Raw genomic sequence first — 19,886 nt, 5'->3', positions numbered from 1 at the left:
TGCACTCAACTCCTTTGGATTAATTTCTCAAAGGGGATTTTGTACAACTGTATTTTATTGCATTTCAGGAGGTTTCCCCCATGAAAGAATTAAAAATAAAAGTGAATCCAGGTAAATAGAAAATGTAGTAAAAATATTAGCAGTCAATCCTAGGTGAGGTGAATCCTACTGCAGTTTTTATTGTTTGTTTGTTTTTTTGATAGAGAAGGGGAAAGAATAGAGTTGCAGTGGAGGTAGTGGTATTTCACTAGGTTTTCTGTTGTTTTTGTTTGTTCATCTTTATTAAATTACTTTCACTCACCCAATATTTTTATTGAATAATCCTTCTCAGAAGATAAATGGACCTGTTCTTAAGGAGGAGTAGATCCAGGGAGCACAGATTTTATGTATAAAATGTATTTAATGATATGTTAATTCCTCTAGAAACATTACTCTATTTATCAAAGAGACTTAGAACTGATCGACAAGAAAGTAGGAAGGAAATTGTAGGACACCAGGAACGCAGCGTGGGGTGGAGGCAGTTTGCAGTTGTCTCAGAGAGAAGCCTTAGTCGCTGGTGAGGCCTCCTTTAGAAAGTGCAGCAGCCCGCCAGTCCCTGGTGGTCTGCCGCATGTACTGAGGAAACTTGCCACATCTGAACCTCACATTGCAGTATCTCTCAGGGCTGTTATCACTGCAAATCCTGGCAAATGTTCTTGACATAAAACAATAGGAATTCAGCTGTCATTTCTGCATTAGCAAGTCATAAAGCTCTGAAGAAACCTCAGTAGAAATGTTTTCATCAAGTGCATATGAGAAAATAATAAAAGACACAAAAGAGAAAAGATAATCTCAAAGCAAGATTGCTGTACCTCTGCATAGTACCTAAAAAGGACAGAGTTGTCATCACTGGTTTGAAATAATAATAATAAATTTCAAAACAAAAATAGAAAACAATAACCAAAAAAAATCCACCAAAACCTAAAAACCAGGTTGAAAGAATTATGTAAGTAGTTGCTTTAATAGGTTATTATCCAATAACAGCCACAAATCCCTCGAGTATTTTTCATGTCCCCTCCCTCATTCTTTTGGAATCTCTGGTATCATTTCCACACCCAGCTCACTGAAGCCCGTATCTGAGGACAACCCTCCCACAGCCTGAACTTCCTACATTATTACACTGGGTAGTGTAAGTGCAGTAATTCTCCTTGGAAATATTAGAAAGATCAATGGCAACATTCTGAGCTTCTTACAGAGAAGGGCAAGAATTGGAGAATAAATTCCAACTGATGGCTCATTTTTTTATTATTGATTCTTGGCCCAAAGTACCACCCTGGATCTACCGCAGTGATGTTCTAAGACCCCCCCCTTAAGCTTGTCACAGTTTTTATGCTAACTTTGTCATCAAGGAATTACAAGGCTATATTTTTTAATGACACTTAGAGTCTTAAGTTGCTGAAAAAGTGCCAACATCACATAATCCTTTCACTTGTGCTATTTAACTTCGTAATGTGAGAGAGGAGAAGCAGAGATCTAAATGAATGCAAAGGTGATATAGATAAGGCAACATTAAATATCACTTATAAATTATTGGGTAATATAAATGTACACTCACATATTCACATCACATTTTGATCCCAAAGAAATTTATTATAACATGTTTATTATATTATGACTATGCATTTTTTTTACTTTTCTAAATTCATAACCTACCTAGTCCTTAAGTCATCTTTACTCTATTACTCCCAGAATAGAAATGCTTTGGGAAAATATGTATTTTACATGACACCAGCCTATCTCTCCTGGAGGAATATGACCATATTAAATCCTTTGCATTCTGAAGTTTGCAATGAAAGATTTACACACATAGTCACGTTACCCTAAAGTTTGAGCATGCCCACAAACAGCAATAGGGAATGTGTATTATTGAAGTTTGATTTATCCTCTGTTATTGGGCAGATTTTTAGATATTTATCAATAGAAATTATTTCAAATGCAATTTATTGGATGGAGAAAACAAATATAGTATAATTTATTTACATTTTAAAACACACAAACTAATACTATATATTCTAAAGGGTGCATCTCTATATATTAAACACATAAAAGCATCTCAGGGAAGGGTTCACACCTTCCAGGACAGTGGTCGGTGAGTAGGTAAAGGGATGAGGATGGAGTAAGGCTTTAGCTGAACCTGATTGATATGTTTCAGTTCTTAACAAAATCAAGTGAGCTGAGGCAAGCAGAGCAAATTACTAGTGTTGGTTAAATCTGAGTGGTACACACTGGTATCTATGAAATTATTTTCTGAACACTAAAAATAATTTATCATTTTAAATATTTCCAATATAACAGTGCCACGAAGTAATGGTTGAAAAAAATAAAAATTCAGGTTTTTTAAGAAAAGTATTATGACAATATGAAGGAAGTATTAACATCTTCACAACTAAGTCAAACCCATTCTGTGTTATGCATCTTTAACAGACATAGATGAGTGCACTGCCGGGACACACAACTGTCGAACTGACCAAGTGTGCATCAATTTGCGTGGCTCCTTTGCCTGTCAGTGCCCACCAGGGTACCAGAAGCGAGGAGAGCAGTGTGTGGGTAAGTACAACGGTGCAGTCAGCAAAGTCCTATCTTGAACATTGTAATTGTTTAAACCTCGGGCATTCAAAACAAAGCGCTCATGTTTATGTGGAGAATGATAGCCAACAACTGCTTATCCTTCCTTTGAATGCCAATCCACTTTTCACATTAGCAAGAAAGAACTAACCTTAAAGGTTGAATATATTCTGGACATCAAAGTGTTGGTTACATGTAGACTAAGCAAAAGCAGAAATTTGGAGTACGAATGGGACCATAAAATCAACTGAGAAAATAATTTTAAATTAGCTATTTGAGGGCTATAACACATAAACACGAATGATATGGGGTTTATTCACTGGGTTCAGCATGACAGTTTATAAGGCAAATGGTGTGGTTCAAACCCCACTACCACCCCTAACTCACATTCAGGCCTGGGGTGAGTTCCTGAAATTCCCTGTCTCACTTTTCCCTGTGTACTATGTAGATAATGCTAGCCCCACTTCAGAAGCTCATGTGTGGGAATGCTCAGGACAGTGCCTGGTCGTGGGCTGAATAGCTGTATGCTGTCACTATGCAGTGAGTTCACATACTAAACATTCTTTATGCTGCAAGCCAGTGCAGTGGGAGGAATGCAAAGCCAAGTGCAGCATGTGCTTCTACTTGAGAGCTCTATTTGAGCTCCCTCAAAGCAGAGGCCAGGTCTGGTTTGTGTCACTGCTGTCTCAGTCCCTGAAGAGTGCCATCAAGTAGATGCTCCAGGCATGGTTTTTGAATGACTGGAAGAACACAGTATGGGGAGGCCAACTGGCAAATAAGAGACAAACTCAAGTGTTCTGGGTTCATTTATGAGGCCCAGCACTGTGCATGAAACTCTTTGACTGACTCCCACTGTCCATTGATTTGCATACCACCCTTTATCATAGAAGTGAAGAGTCCTTATTTTCTCTGAGAAACAGAGGATCAGGACGTGGAGACAGGCAACCAGCATCCATTTTCACCTGAGAATGTGAGCTGTTGATGTCAGATGTCAACACTGAACTCCTGTCCTCATGGGCCCCAGTGGAGTTCTGCCCGCCACAGGCTCTTCCTAGAGGCTGGGGTTCCTGCCCGGCCTCCAAGGAAGGCCCAGGCTTTGCAGTGACTGAAGCTGTGGTTGAGGAACACACTGTGTGGAAAACTCCACAGACACCAAAGTTTTGTCCACTGTATTAGTCAGGAAAATAAACAATTGAGAGCATAAAAAGTATAGAAAAAGAACTAGCCCAAACTACCGCAGAAGAACCGAAGAGAATGGAACATACGGTAATAACTCTTTATGATATAGTAGGAGGAGACATTCTTAAGTTTAGTCTCATCATGTGGTGTTTCTCTCACCCACAGAACCATTTCTACATTACTCAGCAGAGCATAAGAGGTCTTCTTTAATCTGATCCTTGCCCAACTCTGAACAACCCTCTCCCCCCCGCCCCCCCCAAAAAACCCTCCAGCTTTATCTCACATACTTCACCCAGTGTCACACTTTGGTGCCTCTACAACAGCTCTTTCAGCACCAGGAACATGCACTCCTGGCAAACTCCCATTTAACTGTCAAATCCCGGCTCAGGATCATTTCTTCTTGGAAGTTGTCCATGATCTACCCCAACATTATTAGTCACTCCCTCCTCTAAGGTTGTAATTCTCAAATTTTGATGGATCCTTTTTGTAGATTTCCTATCTGTTGCATATTAATTCTTCTACAAATGACAATAAAAATGTTGTACTGACACCAAATTGCTATTTCGAAACAACTACTCTCATTTTCTATACTTATTTGTTGCAGACTGGTCCAAATAGTCCATGGACTAGCCTTGGTCAGCAGACCACACTTTGAGTAGCACAGTGTTCCTTCTGTCCCCTATACATCTTCCTATTGTTCGTCTCATCATCCTATGCACTAAACTGTTTTCATGCCCATCTTCCATACTAGATAGGGATAGAACATGTACATATTTATCATCATTATAAACATGCAGTGCTGAACACAATGCTATCAAATAGCAATGGCTCAATGAATGTTAACTGGTGGTAAAGACACACAGCATTTACTCATCAAACATTTATTGAGAGTTGACTATCTGCCAGGTCTTGTCTTAGGTGCTAGAACATCTTGCACAGAATCACAGCCCTCATAGAACTATTAGAAAGTACCATGTATATATATCAGCTATTGAGACTTGCACCTGGGTATAATACTGGGTACTAAGAAAAACTATGATAAAATTGCTCTTAGTTGGTATGATGTTTCCATTAATTCAACTAATGTTTATTGAGCAACTACTATGCCAGGCCCTGGCCCAGGTATTAAGCGTACAGTAATGAACAAACCAAAAATACTCCACCTCTGCCTCAAAAGGAAGAGATAGATCTTATCTGCAATGCATTATCGTGAGGGAGACAGACAAGAAGCAAATAAACACATAACACAATGTCAAGGAGAGTCAATGGCTACAAAGAAACACACACATATAGGGGGGATAGATAATGCAGAAGACGTTATTTTATAGGGATGGTCAGAGATGATCTTCCTAAAGAAACCTTTGAACAGACACCTAAATAAATGAGAGGGGAAGTCATGACAAATCATTGTCATTTGTTTCACTATTCAAGTTAATAGATTGTATAACTTATCAATAATAGCCCCCCATTTATTTCTACCTGTTTTGTGTAAAGAAGTTTGCCTACATTATGTCACATAATCCTTCCAACAATTCTACCACATTGTTGCACAATTACTTACAGAGGAGGAAATGCAAGCTGGGAGAGGTAAACGCCTGACTAGTAATTGCCAGAGATTCAAACTCAGATGACCCTGAGGCCACTTGAACACAATGTCTCCTACACTTTTAGTCATTAAAGTACCACAAGAGCTGGGCATAAAGCTTTGTTTTCACTCTGGTTTTGTTTTTTGTTTTTTTTTTTTTACTATAATACAGTGTCACTACATAGTCTTATCTTTTCCATGCATAATTGTTATGTTTAATTATGCATGCCATGTCAGATTTGTCACAACGTGTACAGTCACGAATTAATGAAGTTTTATTATGCTTCTAAGATGTTAGTCCTACTCTGCAAGTTCTCAATTGAGCGGTTTATGGTTGGAAATATTTGTAAGAGAAGGACACTGCTGGAATGCTTCATCAATGTGTTAGAAGGGCACTTTTGTTTAGCATCCTCTTCCTTCTGTGGTGTTCTTTCGTTTGATGCTCACAGAAACATTGTAAGATACATATAGCAAGCATTACTATCCACATTTTATAAAAGAAAGAACCAAGATACTGAATGTTTAAATGCATTTGCCAAAGTCACCAACTAAAGAACAACCTACTCCTTCTTTCTCTTCATTCTATGCATCTCACTCAATTCTTGGATAGTGCTTTTATACTGCTATCTTTATAAAGGTTTTAGTCTTCAAATTGACATTCTCATATATATGTGAAATAGTTCTAACTACTTTTCTCTCTTTTAAATCCTAACCCGCCCAGCCAGGTTTATGTAGTCATTGTCCTTAACATCTCTAATAACTGCAGAATGCAGACCTAAGTATATTTAAAACACATCTACCCTAATTTTTAAAAGAACAGAATTACTTTTTAAATTTCATCTTGATTGTATTTTCTTCCATTGCCACTTAGTCCCCTATGCCCTTGCAAAGTGAGGTCCTCTTTAGGCAGGTTTTCTAGAAAATGTTCTTCTGAGAGCTTGAGAGCAAATAGCTGTGGATAATCAATAACGCAGTTCTCTTTGTGGTGTGTGCCTGGTGACCTAGATATAGACGAGTGTGCGATGCCTCCATATTGCCACCAGCGATGCGTGAACACGCCAGGATCCTTTCACTGCCAGTGCAGTCCTGGGTTTCAGTTGGCTGCCAACAACTATACCTGCGTCGGTAAGCCCTTTGGGAACCGCCATCCTGACTGACTGATCTCTCTCTTCAAAAAACCAAACCATATGCCACATTGCAGTAATTCTAGTCTTCAATTTTGTTGAGCAAACTGGTTTCCATCAACTTCCCTGAATAAAGCTGAAAAGACAGCAACCAATCTGTTTCTTAAAACACTTCAAGATGTGAATGGAAAACTTTGTTAATCTTGGTTTTAGTTCTCATCTGTGGTGTATAAAAAAATACAAATCCATTGATATACACACACCAATTAGTCAACAGTGTGTGATATAAAAACTGAAGGTGCCAAAGGGGTTACAGCAAGTTCAAGTACATAAACATTCCTCTGAAAGCGCATCTGATTTTTCATGCTGCTTCTCCCCTTTCAGAATGCAATGTCACAGTACACAATTTCGAGACTGGCATGACATGGAAAGAATCTAGTGCAGGAAAAATGCCTTTTCACAATACTTTTGGTGCCTTAGAGCATTGCAAAACTCTGTATGGGTCTCAAAGGCTTATGTTATAATTGCAATGGAATTTAACAGAACCCATTTAAAAAGTAATAAATAGCACAGATAAATCTTCACTACAGCATGCTGAGAGACCGTATCAGTATGAGTGTCTTATATTAATTATTTATAGACTTGGCATTTTGCATCTGAACAACAATAAAAGAAAATAGATACTGGAATGTGTATTTATTAGGATCATTAAATTCTTTTGGAAAGATTCATCAGACCCCAAAATAACTGTCATTCTCAGCAAAATAACTGTCATTCTGGTATTTCTAAAAGAAGGAAGCAACAGATCTTTGATGTCATTTCAACAAATATGAAACCTGAATGGATATTTTCCAATGAGCTTCTGCAGGGCAAAGAATCCAGCTAAGGAATTACTTATTGAATGACATGAGTACAAAAGAGCAAAGATATGTTTAAAGACATCGATATACAAATGTATATAACTTCTCCTTTCAGACATCGATGAATGCGATGCCAGCAATCAGTGCGCTCAGCAATGCTACAACATTCTTGGTTCATACATCTGTCATTGTAACCAAGGATATGAGCTAAGTAGCGACAGGCTCAACTGTGAAGGTAAAATATTTTTCCAATAATTCTTCATAAGACTCCAATTCCTTTGACTGCTGTTCTTTTATTTGATTATGTATCTGTTTATGAAAACAAATTTTTATCCATGAAAATTCTATCCTAAAGTCCAGTTAACTCAATGGCAACATGGACTTTTTAGTACGTTATCAAGAAAAAGGAGAAGAAAAAAATGACTTAAATGTTAAATGCAAGGTGGGTGTCATAATTAGAAGCATGCATTAGTGTCTTGCTTCTCAAAGTGGGAGCCAAGGGCCAGCAGCATCAGCACCTCCTGGGAGCTTGTGGAAAATGCAGAGTCTCAGGTCCCAGTCCAGACCTACTGAGTCAGATTCTACATCTAACTCTGGGTAACTGGTATGCACATTTAAGTCTGAAAAATGCTGACTGCAGGTCAGAAACATTAGGATAAAAACCAAGATACCTGGCCCCTAGTCTTACTCCTGTTGGTGCGTACCTAGGGCACACATCTTAAGTTGCCTAGGCTCCTCTTTCCACATAACTAAAGAAGGCCATTTAACTGAAGGGCTGGCCTTCAGAGTCCGCTGCACATGCAAGTTCCACTGTGTAATTTAAAAGACATAAGACATCCTGAGGAAGTGCCAATAACACTTGATGCGCCTGACTTCGTGGACCTTCCCTACTTAACTTGGGGCCACAAAGGTCATATACTTCACCCAGAGATGCCTCACATCCTGCTACTGTGCTCACAACCAAAAGGGACTGGCTCTGGATACCTGCCTCTACCCTCTAAGCAAATTATAGGGGGCTCACTATTGAGAAATGTAAATCCTTTTTCTCCTGAATGCCAGAGTCTGCCAGGATGTCACCTCCAGAAGCTAGCACAGCAATGGGGCTTAAAGTTCGATGATCAGATGAACTTGGCAGTGCAGCTGCCCAATTTCTAAGAAAACAAATATGAATCTGCATCTTTGGTGGGTCTGCAGAGCCCAAAGCGAAAAGTATCAGCCATAAACCAGTTCATTCACTCTGCTCAGCTATGGTCAGGTCCAGAATTTGACCAGCTGTCAGCAGTGATTGAGTAGAACTGATGGCAAGAAAAACTGCTGTGGAGTGCTAGAGAATCATTTCAACCGGTGTGCTGCAAGAGGCACACTAATGTGCCACAGAAATTTTTAAAACATGCAATACCTGACTATTTTGTCAGGGGCACTGATCCTTTCCCTTAGATCACAGGTGGCAAACACGAGGCCCACAGGCCGAATCCCGCCCTCCACCTTGTTTTATCCTGCCCGGAACCTTGTTTCTGCACGGCGGCAGCGCCAAGCTCCTTGCCCCTAATTAAGGAGTAGTTACATTTACACAGCCTATAATTACATTCAACCCTGTAAAGGCAACTGGGAGGCTGATGTGGCCCCAGTGAAAATGAGTCTGACACCCCTGACTTAGACTGTCAAATTAAAAAAAAAAATGACAGCCAGTACAACAATAGCCGTCTGGTGTGAATGGATAAAATTATACATAATTTTGTCAGATCAGCAAAAAATATAATGTATTTTTGGCATGCCACAGAATTTTAGTAATTAGTTTATGTGTGCCATGAGATGAAAAAGGTTGAAAGTTGCTGTTCTAGATGAAATGAGTCAATATTGTTAGAATTTGCCCTTGAGCTGGTTATAAAGTATTGTATTTCTGTTTCAGAGTTTGCAGTGTTTTTACTTTCTTACTTCATCTAAAAAAATATCACCAAAGTAGTTTTGAATTTTGTGTCCTTACTCTTCTCTGATTCAACAGACATTGATGAATGCAGAACCTCAAGCTACCTTTGTCAATATCAATGTGTCAATGAACCTGGGAAATTCTCATGTATGTGTCCCCAGGGATACCAACTGGTGAGAGGCAGAACATGTCAGGGTAAGTTTATTGTTTTCATAGCTGCTATTTTCAGTTTTAACCAGGAAGAGCAGAGAGAAATTATAGGGTTCTCTACAATAGACTTTTTATTTTTTCCACCTGGAATATACAATTTGAGCTCTTTTTGTCCCCTGTTCATTATGAGATATGCACATCTCACAAAGAGGGTATTCACTAAAAAAAAAGGAGAAGGATACTTACTATTAATACCTACTTTCCTTGAAATTTAAAGTAATTGTTTTGTTAAATATAAATAACTTTAATAAAATATTGATATCCCTTCTATATAGCCTATGTAATTTCCATGATATGTATCTTCCAAGCATCCACCAGAAAAGAATCAATTATTAAAATAGTTCACCATGAGTTTGAGTCCAGAACATCAGCTTAATATGTGGGTTAGGCATACTTTATACCAGTCTTGGTTCTCTAACACACTAAGATTACAAATCGGGTAGTAATTTAGATGTTGAGAAAATCATCCTCATGTGTATATTGAAGTGTGCTTTAATTCTTTGGCAAAAAAACTATTGATTGAAAAATACCTAATGTCATTAGTCAAAGAACATATATGAATGACCCATGGACATGGACAACGGTGTGGGGATTTACTGGTGGGGGTGCTGGCTGGAAGGGGGGCAAAGTAGAAAAAAATTGAAACAGTAATAACATAAATAATAAAATATTAAATTTTAAAAAATAGCTAATGTCCTTGGATCCTGTTTTGAAACAAACATTCGAGTGATCTTCACACACAGACACACACACACACACACACACACACACATAGGTGGAAGAAGCAACTCTCTACCTTGTGGGATTTTAGCCAGGGTCTCTTGTGAAGATCTGAAAGTATGCACTCTCTTCTTACTACCCTCAATGCTGCATGTAGCTTACAATTTCTTTCCTAAAAGGGAAAAGGCTGCTCAGGTAAAGCACTGCTCAGATAAAACCAAAAATGTAGATAATCCTGGAAAAGCTAGTACAAACATATTTAATAAAGCAATGAGAAAATGAAATAAATGGCTGAACTTGAAGACAGAAAATCTGTTTGAGTGCTAGCTGTACTGCATTCTATCTGTACAATATTGAAGAAATTATCAAATATCTCAAGAGTCAGCTTTCTCATTTGGAAAGGGAATTTAGGGAGGGAAATGGAATACCAGTAATATACATAAAAATAATTTGTATGATGAGTAGCAAATCTTCTCTAGAGAGTCCTTTTTAATCAAAACTGATAGAGGACACAAAGGGAAAGGAAAAGATAAAAAAGGAGACCCTGGGGATTCTCAATCTGTATCATGACTTTATGGGAAAATAATAACTCAGAGGAACATCCATTGACCTGGAATTTATTAGTATTCATGTGATTATTCAACTAGATTCCAGCTTAATATGCACATCTCACAAAGAGGGTATTCACAAAGAGTTATCACAGTTAACATTACAGAGTCTTTAGTAACCTGGCAGAATGTCATTGTGCCCCTTTCCAGGTTACTAAAGACTCTGTAATGTTAACTGTGGAAAAACTTTGCATTTCAATGATTTTACCTTCTGAACCCTAAGGGGGACTTTAACATGAATATCTTAACCAATTTCCCTGGAGTTCTTCAAACACTGTCTATGTGTTCCTCACCATAAATGGATTTGCTACTTAGCAAAAGACAGAAGCAAATAACATACAGTGGAATCTTACCTGTCTAGTCTGTATCTCTGAAAACATTAACATGTTATAATTAAAAGTGAAAATGTACTGAAATTTCAAATAAAGGATTCATGAATGTTATACTTCGAAGATATACAGCTTCAGAATGTGTGACTATGCCAACTTTTAAAGCACAAAGCAATTGGTTTCCCCCACTTGAAACCATTTCTTCCCAACCTCATCCACAGACTAAGGTAAAACTGAAAGAGTGGATTCTTACATTCCTCCAAAAGGTTTATTTTGAAGTTGAAATAACTTTTGTCATTCCTATGGTCTTGCAAAAATAAAAATGGGGTGGATGGCAGAAGAGGGAGAGGAAGACAAAAAATTATAGACAGAATATACATACACATATATATACTCCTCAAGTATTTTAATAATATTAATAATTTCTGGAAAACCTTCCAAAATGATTAAGATGTCAAAGATGTCAATTATGCTAGTATCTAAATTAAACTACTGAAATATATGAAATTATATCTTGTTATTTAAATATTCAATTGCTTATGTTATTACAGTTTTCCAAATTTTTCCCACTCCCCCACTCCACCCAGTCCACCCCCTATTCCCACAGTCCATCCCCACACCATTGTTCGTGTCCATGAGTCATTCATACACGTTTTTCGACTAATCCCTTTGCCTTCTTTCAACAAATGCATGAAATTACTACATAAAATTTATTTTTGCTGCTGTTGGACTCCACATTACAAACTAGTCTTATTTTTCTCTGTAACTAAACAACATCTTTATTTTTTTTTTAGTGAAAAATATTGAAAAGACAATTCAATTGTGATTTCTTCTGAGGAATTTCAGTTCTTTCTTTAGCCATAGCCAGTTCAAAAGAAGACACTTCTTGTAACTAACTCTTGGAAACCCCAGAGCTTTTCCAGTCTTCTTTTGAGTGCCAGCTACTTTAGCCACTTTGGAAACTAAAAGAAAGTTCATTCTTTCTCTCTCTTTTTCTCTCTCTTTCTCTCCCCCCACCATTGCAAAAAATAAGACAAGACATGGAATTACTCTCATTTAGAGATTGCAGCACCTTATATGGAAAGTTGCCTGTCACTCAGTGTATGAACTTAGATCAGCTACTTAACCCTTATTTGTTTTTTCTCCGTGTCAAATAGAAATATCTTTCTCACCTATCTCCATGTGTTTTGTGTGAGGAGCAACTGAGTTCACTTTAATATATTTCTTAAAAACTCATGTGCCCCCAGTTGTGATATATTTAGGTGATAAAGAGATATAAAGATGTGTTTGCGAGCTCTTACCCTCAGGGAGTTTACAAGATAATAGAAGGGTAAAGACAATGTATATTGCTTTTTTGAAAAAATTATTTTATTGTTGTTTAATTACAGTTGTCTGTATTTCCCCCCCCCCTCCAAACCCACCCCCCCCTTGCTTCCACCCTCCCCCTTGGTTTTGTCCATATGTCCTTTATAGTAGTTTTTGAAAACCCTTCTCCCCACTGTCCTCTCCCCTCTGGCTATTGTTAGATTGTTCTTCATTTCAATGACTCTGGTTATATTTTGTTTGCTTTTTTCTTTTGTTGATTATGTTTCAGTTAAAGGTGAGATCATATGGTATTTGTCTGTCACCACCTGGCTTATTTCACTTAGCATAATGCTCTCCAGTTCCATCCATGCTGTCGCAAAGGGTATAAGCTCCTTCTTTCTCTCTGCTGGGTAGAATTCCATCGTGTAAATGTACCACAGTTTTTTTATCCATTCATTTATTGATGGGCACTTAGGTTGCTTCCACCACTTGGCTATTGTAAATTGTGCTGCTATGAATGTTGGGGTGCATAGGTTCTTTTGGATTGGTGTTTCAGGGCTCTTAGGGTATAATCCCAGCAGCAGAATTGCTGGGGCAAAAGGCAGTTCCATTTTTAGTTTTCTGAGAAAATTCCATACTGTTTTCCACAGTGGCTGCACCAGTCTGCAATCCCACCAACAGTGCATTAGGGTTTTCTTTTCTCTGCATCCTCTCCAACACTTGTTTGCTGATTTGTTTATGTTGGCCATTCTGACTGGTGTGAGGTGGTATCTCATTGTGGTTTTGATTTGCATCTTTCTGATGGTTAGTAATGCTGAGCATCCTTTCATATGTCTTTGGACCTCTGTATGTCCTCCTTGGAGAAGTGTCTGTTCGTGTCTTTTGCCCATTTTTTAATTCAGTTTTTTTGTCTTCCTGGAGTGGAGTCATATGAGTTCTTTATATATTTTGGAGATCAAGCCCTTGTCTGAGGTATCATTAGCAAATGTTTTCCCATATGGTTGATTCTCTTTCCATTTTAATGCTGTTTTCTTTAGCCATGCAGAAGCTTTTTATTTTGATGAAGTCCCATTTGTTTATTCTTTCCTTTATATCCCTTGCTCTAGGGGACATATCAGTGAAAATATTGCTGTGTGGGACATCTGAGGTTTTCCTGCCTATGTTCTCCTCTAGGACTTTCATGGTATCATGACTTATATTTAAGTCTTTTAGTCATCTTGAGTTTATTTTTATGTATGGTGTCAGTTGGTGATTGAGTTTTATTTTTTTGCATGTAGCTGTCCAAAAAACAAAAATCATAACCTCCCTGAGGTCAAGTGGTGTCTTCCACTTTTATATAAGCAGCATTTGACTTTGAATTCAACATATAAACAATAGGTGCTTGATAACATATCATGAAACACATATATCAGTCTGTCTACAACAGCTCAATTAAATGCAATGAATGCAGGTCCCATCCAGTCTTGTATCTAATAACGTAAGTCCAGATTTCCAAACACCTCCTTCCCTGAAAACCCGGATCCGTCACTTAACCAATTTACTTAGATCAGTAAACTCTTTGACCCTATGTCTCTACAGATATAAATGAGTGTGAGACCACAAATGAGTGTCGGGAAGATGAAATGTGTTGGAATTATCATGGTGGCTTCCGTTGTTACCCACGAAATCCTTGTCAAGAACCCTATGTTCTAGCATCAGAGAAGTAAGAAAATGAAAACTTCAGAAAGTGAGAAATTCCTGGTCTTACCAAGTCAAGTTGTTGAGTATTTTCGTTTGCCTTTTCAGCCGATGCATTTGCCCAGTCGCCAATGCGTTGTGCCGAGAACTTCCCCAGGCCATAATCTACAAATACATGAGTATCCGATCTGATAGGTCTGTGCCATCAGACATCTTCCAGATACAGGCCACAACCATTTATGCCAACACTATCAATACCTTTCAGCTCAAATCCGGAAATGAAAATGGAGAGTTCTACCTAAGAGTAAGTATCCTGAGGCAGCCTTAGCTGTCAAGAAAGGTTTAAGTTTGTGGTGGTTGTTTGGTGGTGTTCACATGGAAAGAAAGCTAACATTTGAAGAGTTTTGATATGCATTATCTCATTTAATCCTCTTGGTAACAGTGTAAGATAGATATTAAATGTGTACCTCTATTTTTTTACAGAAGACAAAAGTAAGACTCAGATTAAGTAGTTTCTCTAAAGTCACTCGGATCACAAGCTGCAAACTCTAATGGAGTTGTCGTGACCACCAAAGCAAGTGCGTGCGCACACTCACACACACACACACTCCAAATAGATACTACAAATTAGTGATAGGTATTTAATTGTACCCAAGAAAAAAAATTCTTGGAGAGCTTTTCAGAAATCCTGAATTCCTTATGGTTACATTCACAAGGTTATTTACACTTTTGCAAACTAAAAGCAGGAAGTCCCTGAGAAGTGATCCCAACCACCTGCAACAGGCATGCGTGTCAATATTGTGCCACTCTTGCAAACCTCCAGGTGGGCAGTGTGAGGTCACCACTGTGGTTTCCCTTTCTCTCATTGCCCATATGAGATCTTTCTCTGAATTCTGCCATTTATTGCTTCACTGTATCTCCTGGGTTATTTTTGCTTCCCCAGGCCCCTGATTCTCTTCCTCTAAACTTGCTCTTCGCACCACCCCCAATCTCTCCAACGGATTCCAACTAGATTTCCCTGACTCTAGTGCCTCAGCCATGCAGTCCCCCTGCCCCCTGCACAATCTCAGCAAGTTTATTTTAGGTTAAAATTCTGACGTATTTTAAATATGGCTCACCACTTCATCTGAAAATGATGGCACCCCACCAAGCAGTTTACAGGGTTACGGTAACTGTTTCACACTAAGGATGTTATTCATCCAGTTTTAATTTTCTCAAAACTCCTTTGGGCACTCTTCATTTTTAATCAAATTTTAAAGTCAATATTTCAGTTTAAGAATATGAAAAGTAAATTGGGAAATTCATCCCTGTGGTAAAGTTTACAGATTTTTAATGTTTATACATTTATGCTGTTCTTTGCTATATCAAGTTCTGTTCCAGCTCCAGAATTATGTGATTCTGTTTCTTTGCCAGTAAATTAGAAATGATTAATTTCTCACGACCAACTTCTGAAGAGAAAAAACAAACCCAAAATACAATCTATAACTATCCTTTTTTCTAATAGCTAAGAATAAACTTCTGTAACATTTAATGCTTTAAATTTGAGATAGGCTAGACAATGTAAGAAGTTTACTTTGAATGGATTTCACACAGTGAATTTAATAATTCTAGCACAAACAAAGAACATTGTTTGTAATCCATGGCAATAAAGTAGGTTCATCCAGAAATCTTCTTTAAAAATCATTTTCCATTTTAAACTTTTAACTATAATTTAAGAAAATAAAATTTCCTAGCAGTATCAACAAACAGTGAAGTAAAATTCCAGCATGCTTGTTCCTTGCAATAAACATGGCACTCTAAAAGTTTTACAATTCATATCAGTGCATTTATCGAGTTGATGTTTTCAAATATAGTTATTGTTTCTCTCAAGTAAAATCCTTGTTTCGAATGAGTGATCTAAAACAGTGCCAATTTTGATAATCCTAGAGTTAAGTAGTATTACATTATTTGGAAAAAACTATTTAAAATAAAAAGACATTTCAAAACTATTTCTTACCACATAATTTAAAAAGTTGTTGAATCAAACTCTACAAAACTTCTCCATTAAAATTCCATTTGTACAGCAGGCATTTACTGCCTAAGAATCAATGAGAAGGTCTTAAATAAGCCTCTGTTATGCTCAGCTCCATGCTAGTTAAATGTTATAGATACTTCCTTATTTCAAACAGCTTTAAATATTACTATGTGGTAAAAATTAATATCTATGAGAAAAGGAGGGGGAAAGCATGAGTTTAAATCCATGGACCATAAATTAATATATGGGCTGGAATAGTCAAAGAATATTTCTTGACAGTCATGAGGCTGGACCTAAACCTTGAAAGGATCTGTGGTATACAGGATTTTATTTATATTCCTTTTGGGGAGAATACTGAGAAAACCTTCTTCCCTAGAAAAGGGGAGATATTGTAAAGAAGTATTACATGAAATTCAAGGTGGAATACCATCCTCCTCCCATCCCATCCAATATCTGTCCTCCTTTACTGAGACCTATTTTTCTTTATAGCCTTTATCAACACTTGCATGTCTATTGCATTACTATTCATTTGTCTAGGTCACCCACTAGAGTGTGAGTGTAATAAGAGCAGAGACTTGAGCTCTCTGTTCACTCTCTGGGTACCGCTCATAAAGTGGTACCGTCCAGTGGGTGGTACCGCTTCATCTACTAGAATGTAAACACATCCACAATGTTGAAAAGTGTAAGACAATGACTTTGGTCACCAGTTCATGTTCTCAGATTCTCATCTGAACTCCAGTCTCTATAAATGCTGGAAATACTCAACAAAGGTGGAGCGAACATTAACAGAGAGGGACAAATAGAAAACAAAGAAAAAATCAGGCTCCTGTAACTTGGAACTAATGACTGTGGACAAAAGGTAAGATGCAAGAATTGGAAGCAGGAAGAGACTAAGGAGTAACTTTTATCCCACCCTCAAAATTCTTCCCCTATTTCTTACAGGAGGTATACTCACACACAAAAAATAGAAACGTCAGTCCAAGAAAAATTGTTTTCTCCCTTCCTCTTTTTTCTTTTACTTCAGCCAACAAGTCCTGTCAGCGCAATGCTGGTGCTGGTGAAGTCGCTATCAGGACCGAGAGAATATATCGTGGACCTAGAGATGCTGACAGTCAGCAGTATAGGAACCTTCCGCACAAGCTCGGTGTTAAGACTGACGATAATAGTGGGTCCATTTTCATTTTAGTCTTTAGAAGAGTCCACTTCAGGCATTTAAATCAGCCAAAGAATATTGTTACCTTAAAGCACTACTTTATTTATAGACACATCTAGTACATGTACATCTATACACTGTACACTCACCAATAATCCAGATAATTACACCATGCTATAAAGTGGGCATGTAATCTGTAAAGATTCAGAGTTTGTCTTTATTACTGTATGTAAATTAGACATTAATCCACTAAACTGGTCATCTTCAAGAGAGCTAAGCGGACTCCATCCAGTGAAACTTGGAATCTTCTCTGTAAAAGTGGGACCAAGCAATGATTATCTTCTGTGGTGCTTAAGGAACCTTGCTATGGCCCCACTGAGCCTCGCAAGGAGGCAGCCATGATAACATTGAGTAGCAAGACCAAGAATGAGTTTTTTAACTGCTTTGTAAGAAAATGGAAAAAGGCAATAAAGATATATTTCTTTAGAAAATGAGGATCTACCACATTTGTGTTTATTTTCATGATCGGTCTCAACATGGTTGTTTATTACACAGTAATAAATCATTATTGTATGATATGCTGGTTTCTGTAGGGTATTTTAAATTTTGTCAGAAATATTTGACTGTGAATATAAAAACACAATGAGCAAAATTCCCAAAATGAATAAGGTATCTCCTAGAAAACTATTGTATTGAGAAATCTATGGGGAGGAGATAAGAAAACAAGTACCTTCTAAACCACCTTGCAGTTAACCTGAAGAAGCAAACATAGTATCGTAGTTGGAGCTGCTAGGACGAATTATAGCCTAGATGGCTTATAAACAACCGAAATCTATTTTTTACGGTCTGAAGGCTGGCAGCCCAAGATCAGGGTGCCAGCTGGGTTACAGACTCATAATGTGTCATGGAAGAAGATGGGGGGAGGGCTCTGAGGAGTCCCTTTTATCAGAGCACTACTCCCACCAGTGTGGCTTTCACCTCATGACCTCCAAAACACCCCACCTCCTCCTTCCATGACATTGAGGGTTAGGATTTCAACATACGAATTTTGAGTGGATACAAACATTTAGTCCATAATACCGAGTAAATATAACATCCTTGAATTTGGCATGTGGAGCAAAATGAAAAAATGGTATTTTACTGAAGAAGCTTTAATTTCTGAATAAAATTAAAACCCTAAAACTTTACTAACTCACAACTAAAATTCTCATCTTTATATTTGATGCTCCCAAGGAAGAAAGTGGTAATGGTTCTTTTTCTTGGCCTCCAGAATGACGACGGTGAACGTAAAGCAAATTACCCTCCATCCCATTCTGTGAAAAAGTTTCATATCTTCTTACTGGTTTAAATGTAACAGCTTCACTTTGCTGTATCATAGTTTTAAATAAAAACAAATACTCTTTTAGAGGATCACCCAATCTTTGGAGGTTTTTTAAAGGTAACCTATAACAGCCAATATAGTTTTTATGTCTGGGGAAAAAATTAGTTAGAGCTGCCAGAACAAAAATAACCATTTGATTTTTTAAATTAATCTAGGAGACAGGAAACAAAAAGACTGTTAAAATCATGCCACAAAAAGGTGTTCAGCCAATTTTCTCTTGCATCCTGTTTCAAAATACCTATGAATAAACCCTGACACCAGGTAACCTTTACAGTGAAACAAACGTTCCTCAGGCGTGGACTAAATGGGCATGATGGTCAAAGAGAAAGGATACCCAAGAGGCCAAAGACCAAAACACAAACGTCTTGGGTGCGCAGAGCAGGGGATGGGCTTCTAAAGGTGTGAGGGGCATAGAAACAATGACGAGAGCAGGCCTAAACAAGGACCGACCGGGAAGCAGAGGAGACAGCCAGCTACAACAGGACTATGCAGTCCAGAAAAATCAAGACTTAATCTAAACTCTTCCATTTTTAATCAGTATAGTGATTTTTCTACTTATAGACACAGTTCTCAAGTCAGAGTTAAAAATGGTAAAAGCTTTTATTAAACCTAAGACCTTAAGTCTTTTCACTCTTATACAAGAAGACAGGATCTTGTCTATAACTCCACAGAGGATTGTAGAAGAAACAGGAATCTCTATGAAATTACTATACATAAACCCTGACTGCTAAAAATATATATATTATAATTATATAGAAGATAATTATATTATTAAAGAATTATATAAATACATGTATGTATGTATGTATGTATGTATGTATGTTTTCTGGATCTAAAGAAGCCATTAACTTCAGACAAGGTGGTTGTCCCTTAATCCCAAAGCCTGGTTCTATTCAAAAATCATAGACACATGGAAAGGGTGGATGTACTGAAGTGTCACTGGTGATTTTTCTTTTTTATTGTAAAATTCACATAAAATTCATTTTAAAGTGTACAGCTCAGTGCCATTTAATACAGTGCAATGTTATGCAAACATCACCACTATCTAGGTCCCTAACATTTTTATCATTTAAAAATAAACTCCATACACATTAGCAGTCATTCCCCATTCCCATCTTCCAGAAGCCCTGGTGAGAGTTACCACTAACCTACTTTTTGTCTCTATGAATTTGCCTATCCTGGACATTTTATATCAGTAGAATCATACAGT

At 37.6% G+C, this 19,886-nt stretch overlaps 1 protein-coding gene across 2 annotated transcripts in view; it reads left to right on the top strand.

Annotated features, from left to right (window-relative positions):
* Window positions 1-17,790, top strand: part of EFEMP1 (EGF-like fibulin extracellular matrix protein 1) — a 64,834-nt gene extending 47,044 nt beyond the window's left edge. For both annotated transcript variants that reach the window (XM_037047952.1, XM_037047953.1), the window contains exons 5-11: window positions 2,464-2,586; window positions 6,374-6,493; window positions 7,468-7,587; window positions 9,355-9,474; window positions 14,030-14,153; window positions 14,237-14,432; window positions 17,167-17,790. In XM_037047952.1, the coding sequence (XP_036903847.1) occupies window positions 2,464-2,586; window positions 6,374-6,493; window positions 7,468-7,587; window positions 9,355-9,474; window positions 14,030-14,153; window positions 14,237-14,432; window positions 17,167-17,328 (965 nt within the window). In that variant the 3' untranslated portion in view covers window positions 17,329-17,790. The remainder of the gene's footprint in view (window positions 1-2,463; window positions 2,587-6,373; window positions 6,494-7,467; window positions 7,588-9,354; window positions 9,475-14,029; window positions 14,154-14,236; window positions 14,433-17,166) is intronic.
* Window positions 17,791-19,886: the final 2,096 nt, after the last annotated feature.

The sequence above is a fragment of the Sturnira hondurensis genome, unplaced genomic scaffold, assembly GCF_014824575.4.
Source record: "Sturnira hondurensis isolate 20B ecotype Veracruz unplaced genomic scaffold, ASM1482457v3 Scaffold0006413, whole genome shotgun sequence".
In the NCBI taxonomy this organism is placed as follows: domain Eukaryota; kingdom Metazoa; phylum Chordata; class Mammalia; order Chiroptera; family Phyllostomidae; genus Sturnira; species Sturnira hondurensis.
The sequence above is the reverse complement of the archived record's forward strand: the minus strand, read 5'-3'. Positions and strand labels throughout refer to the sequence as shown.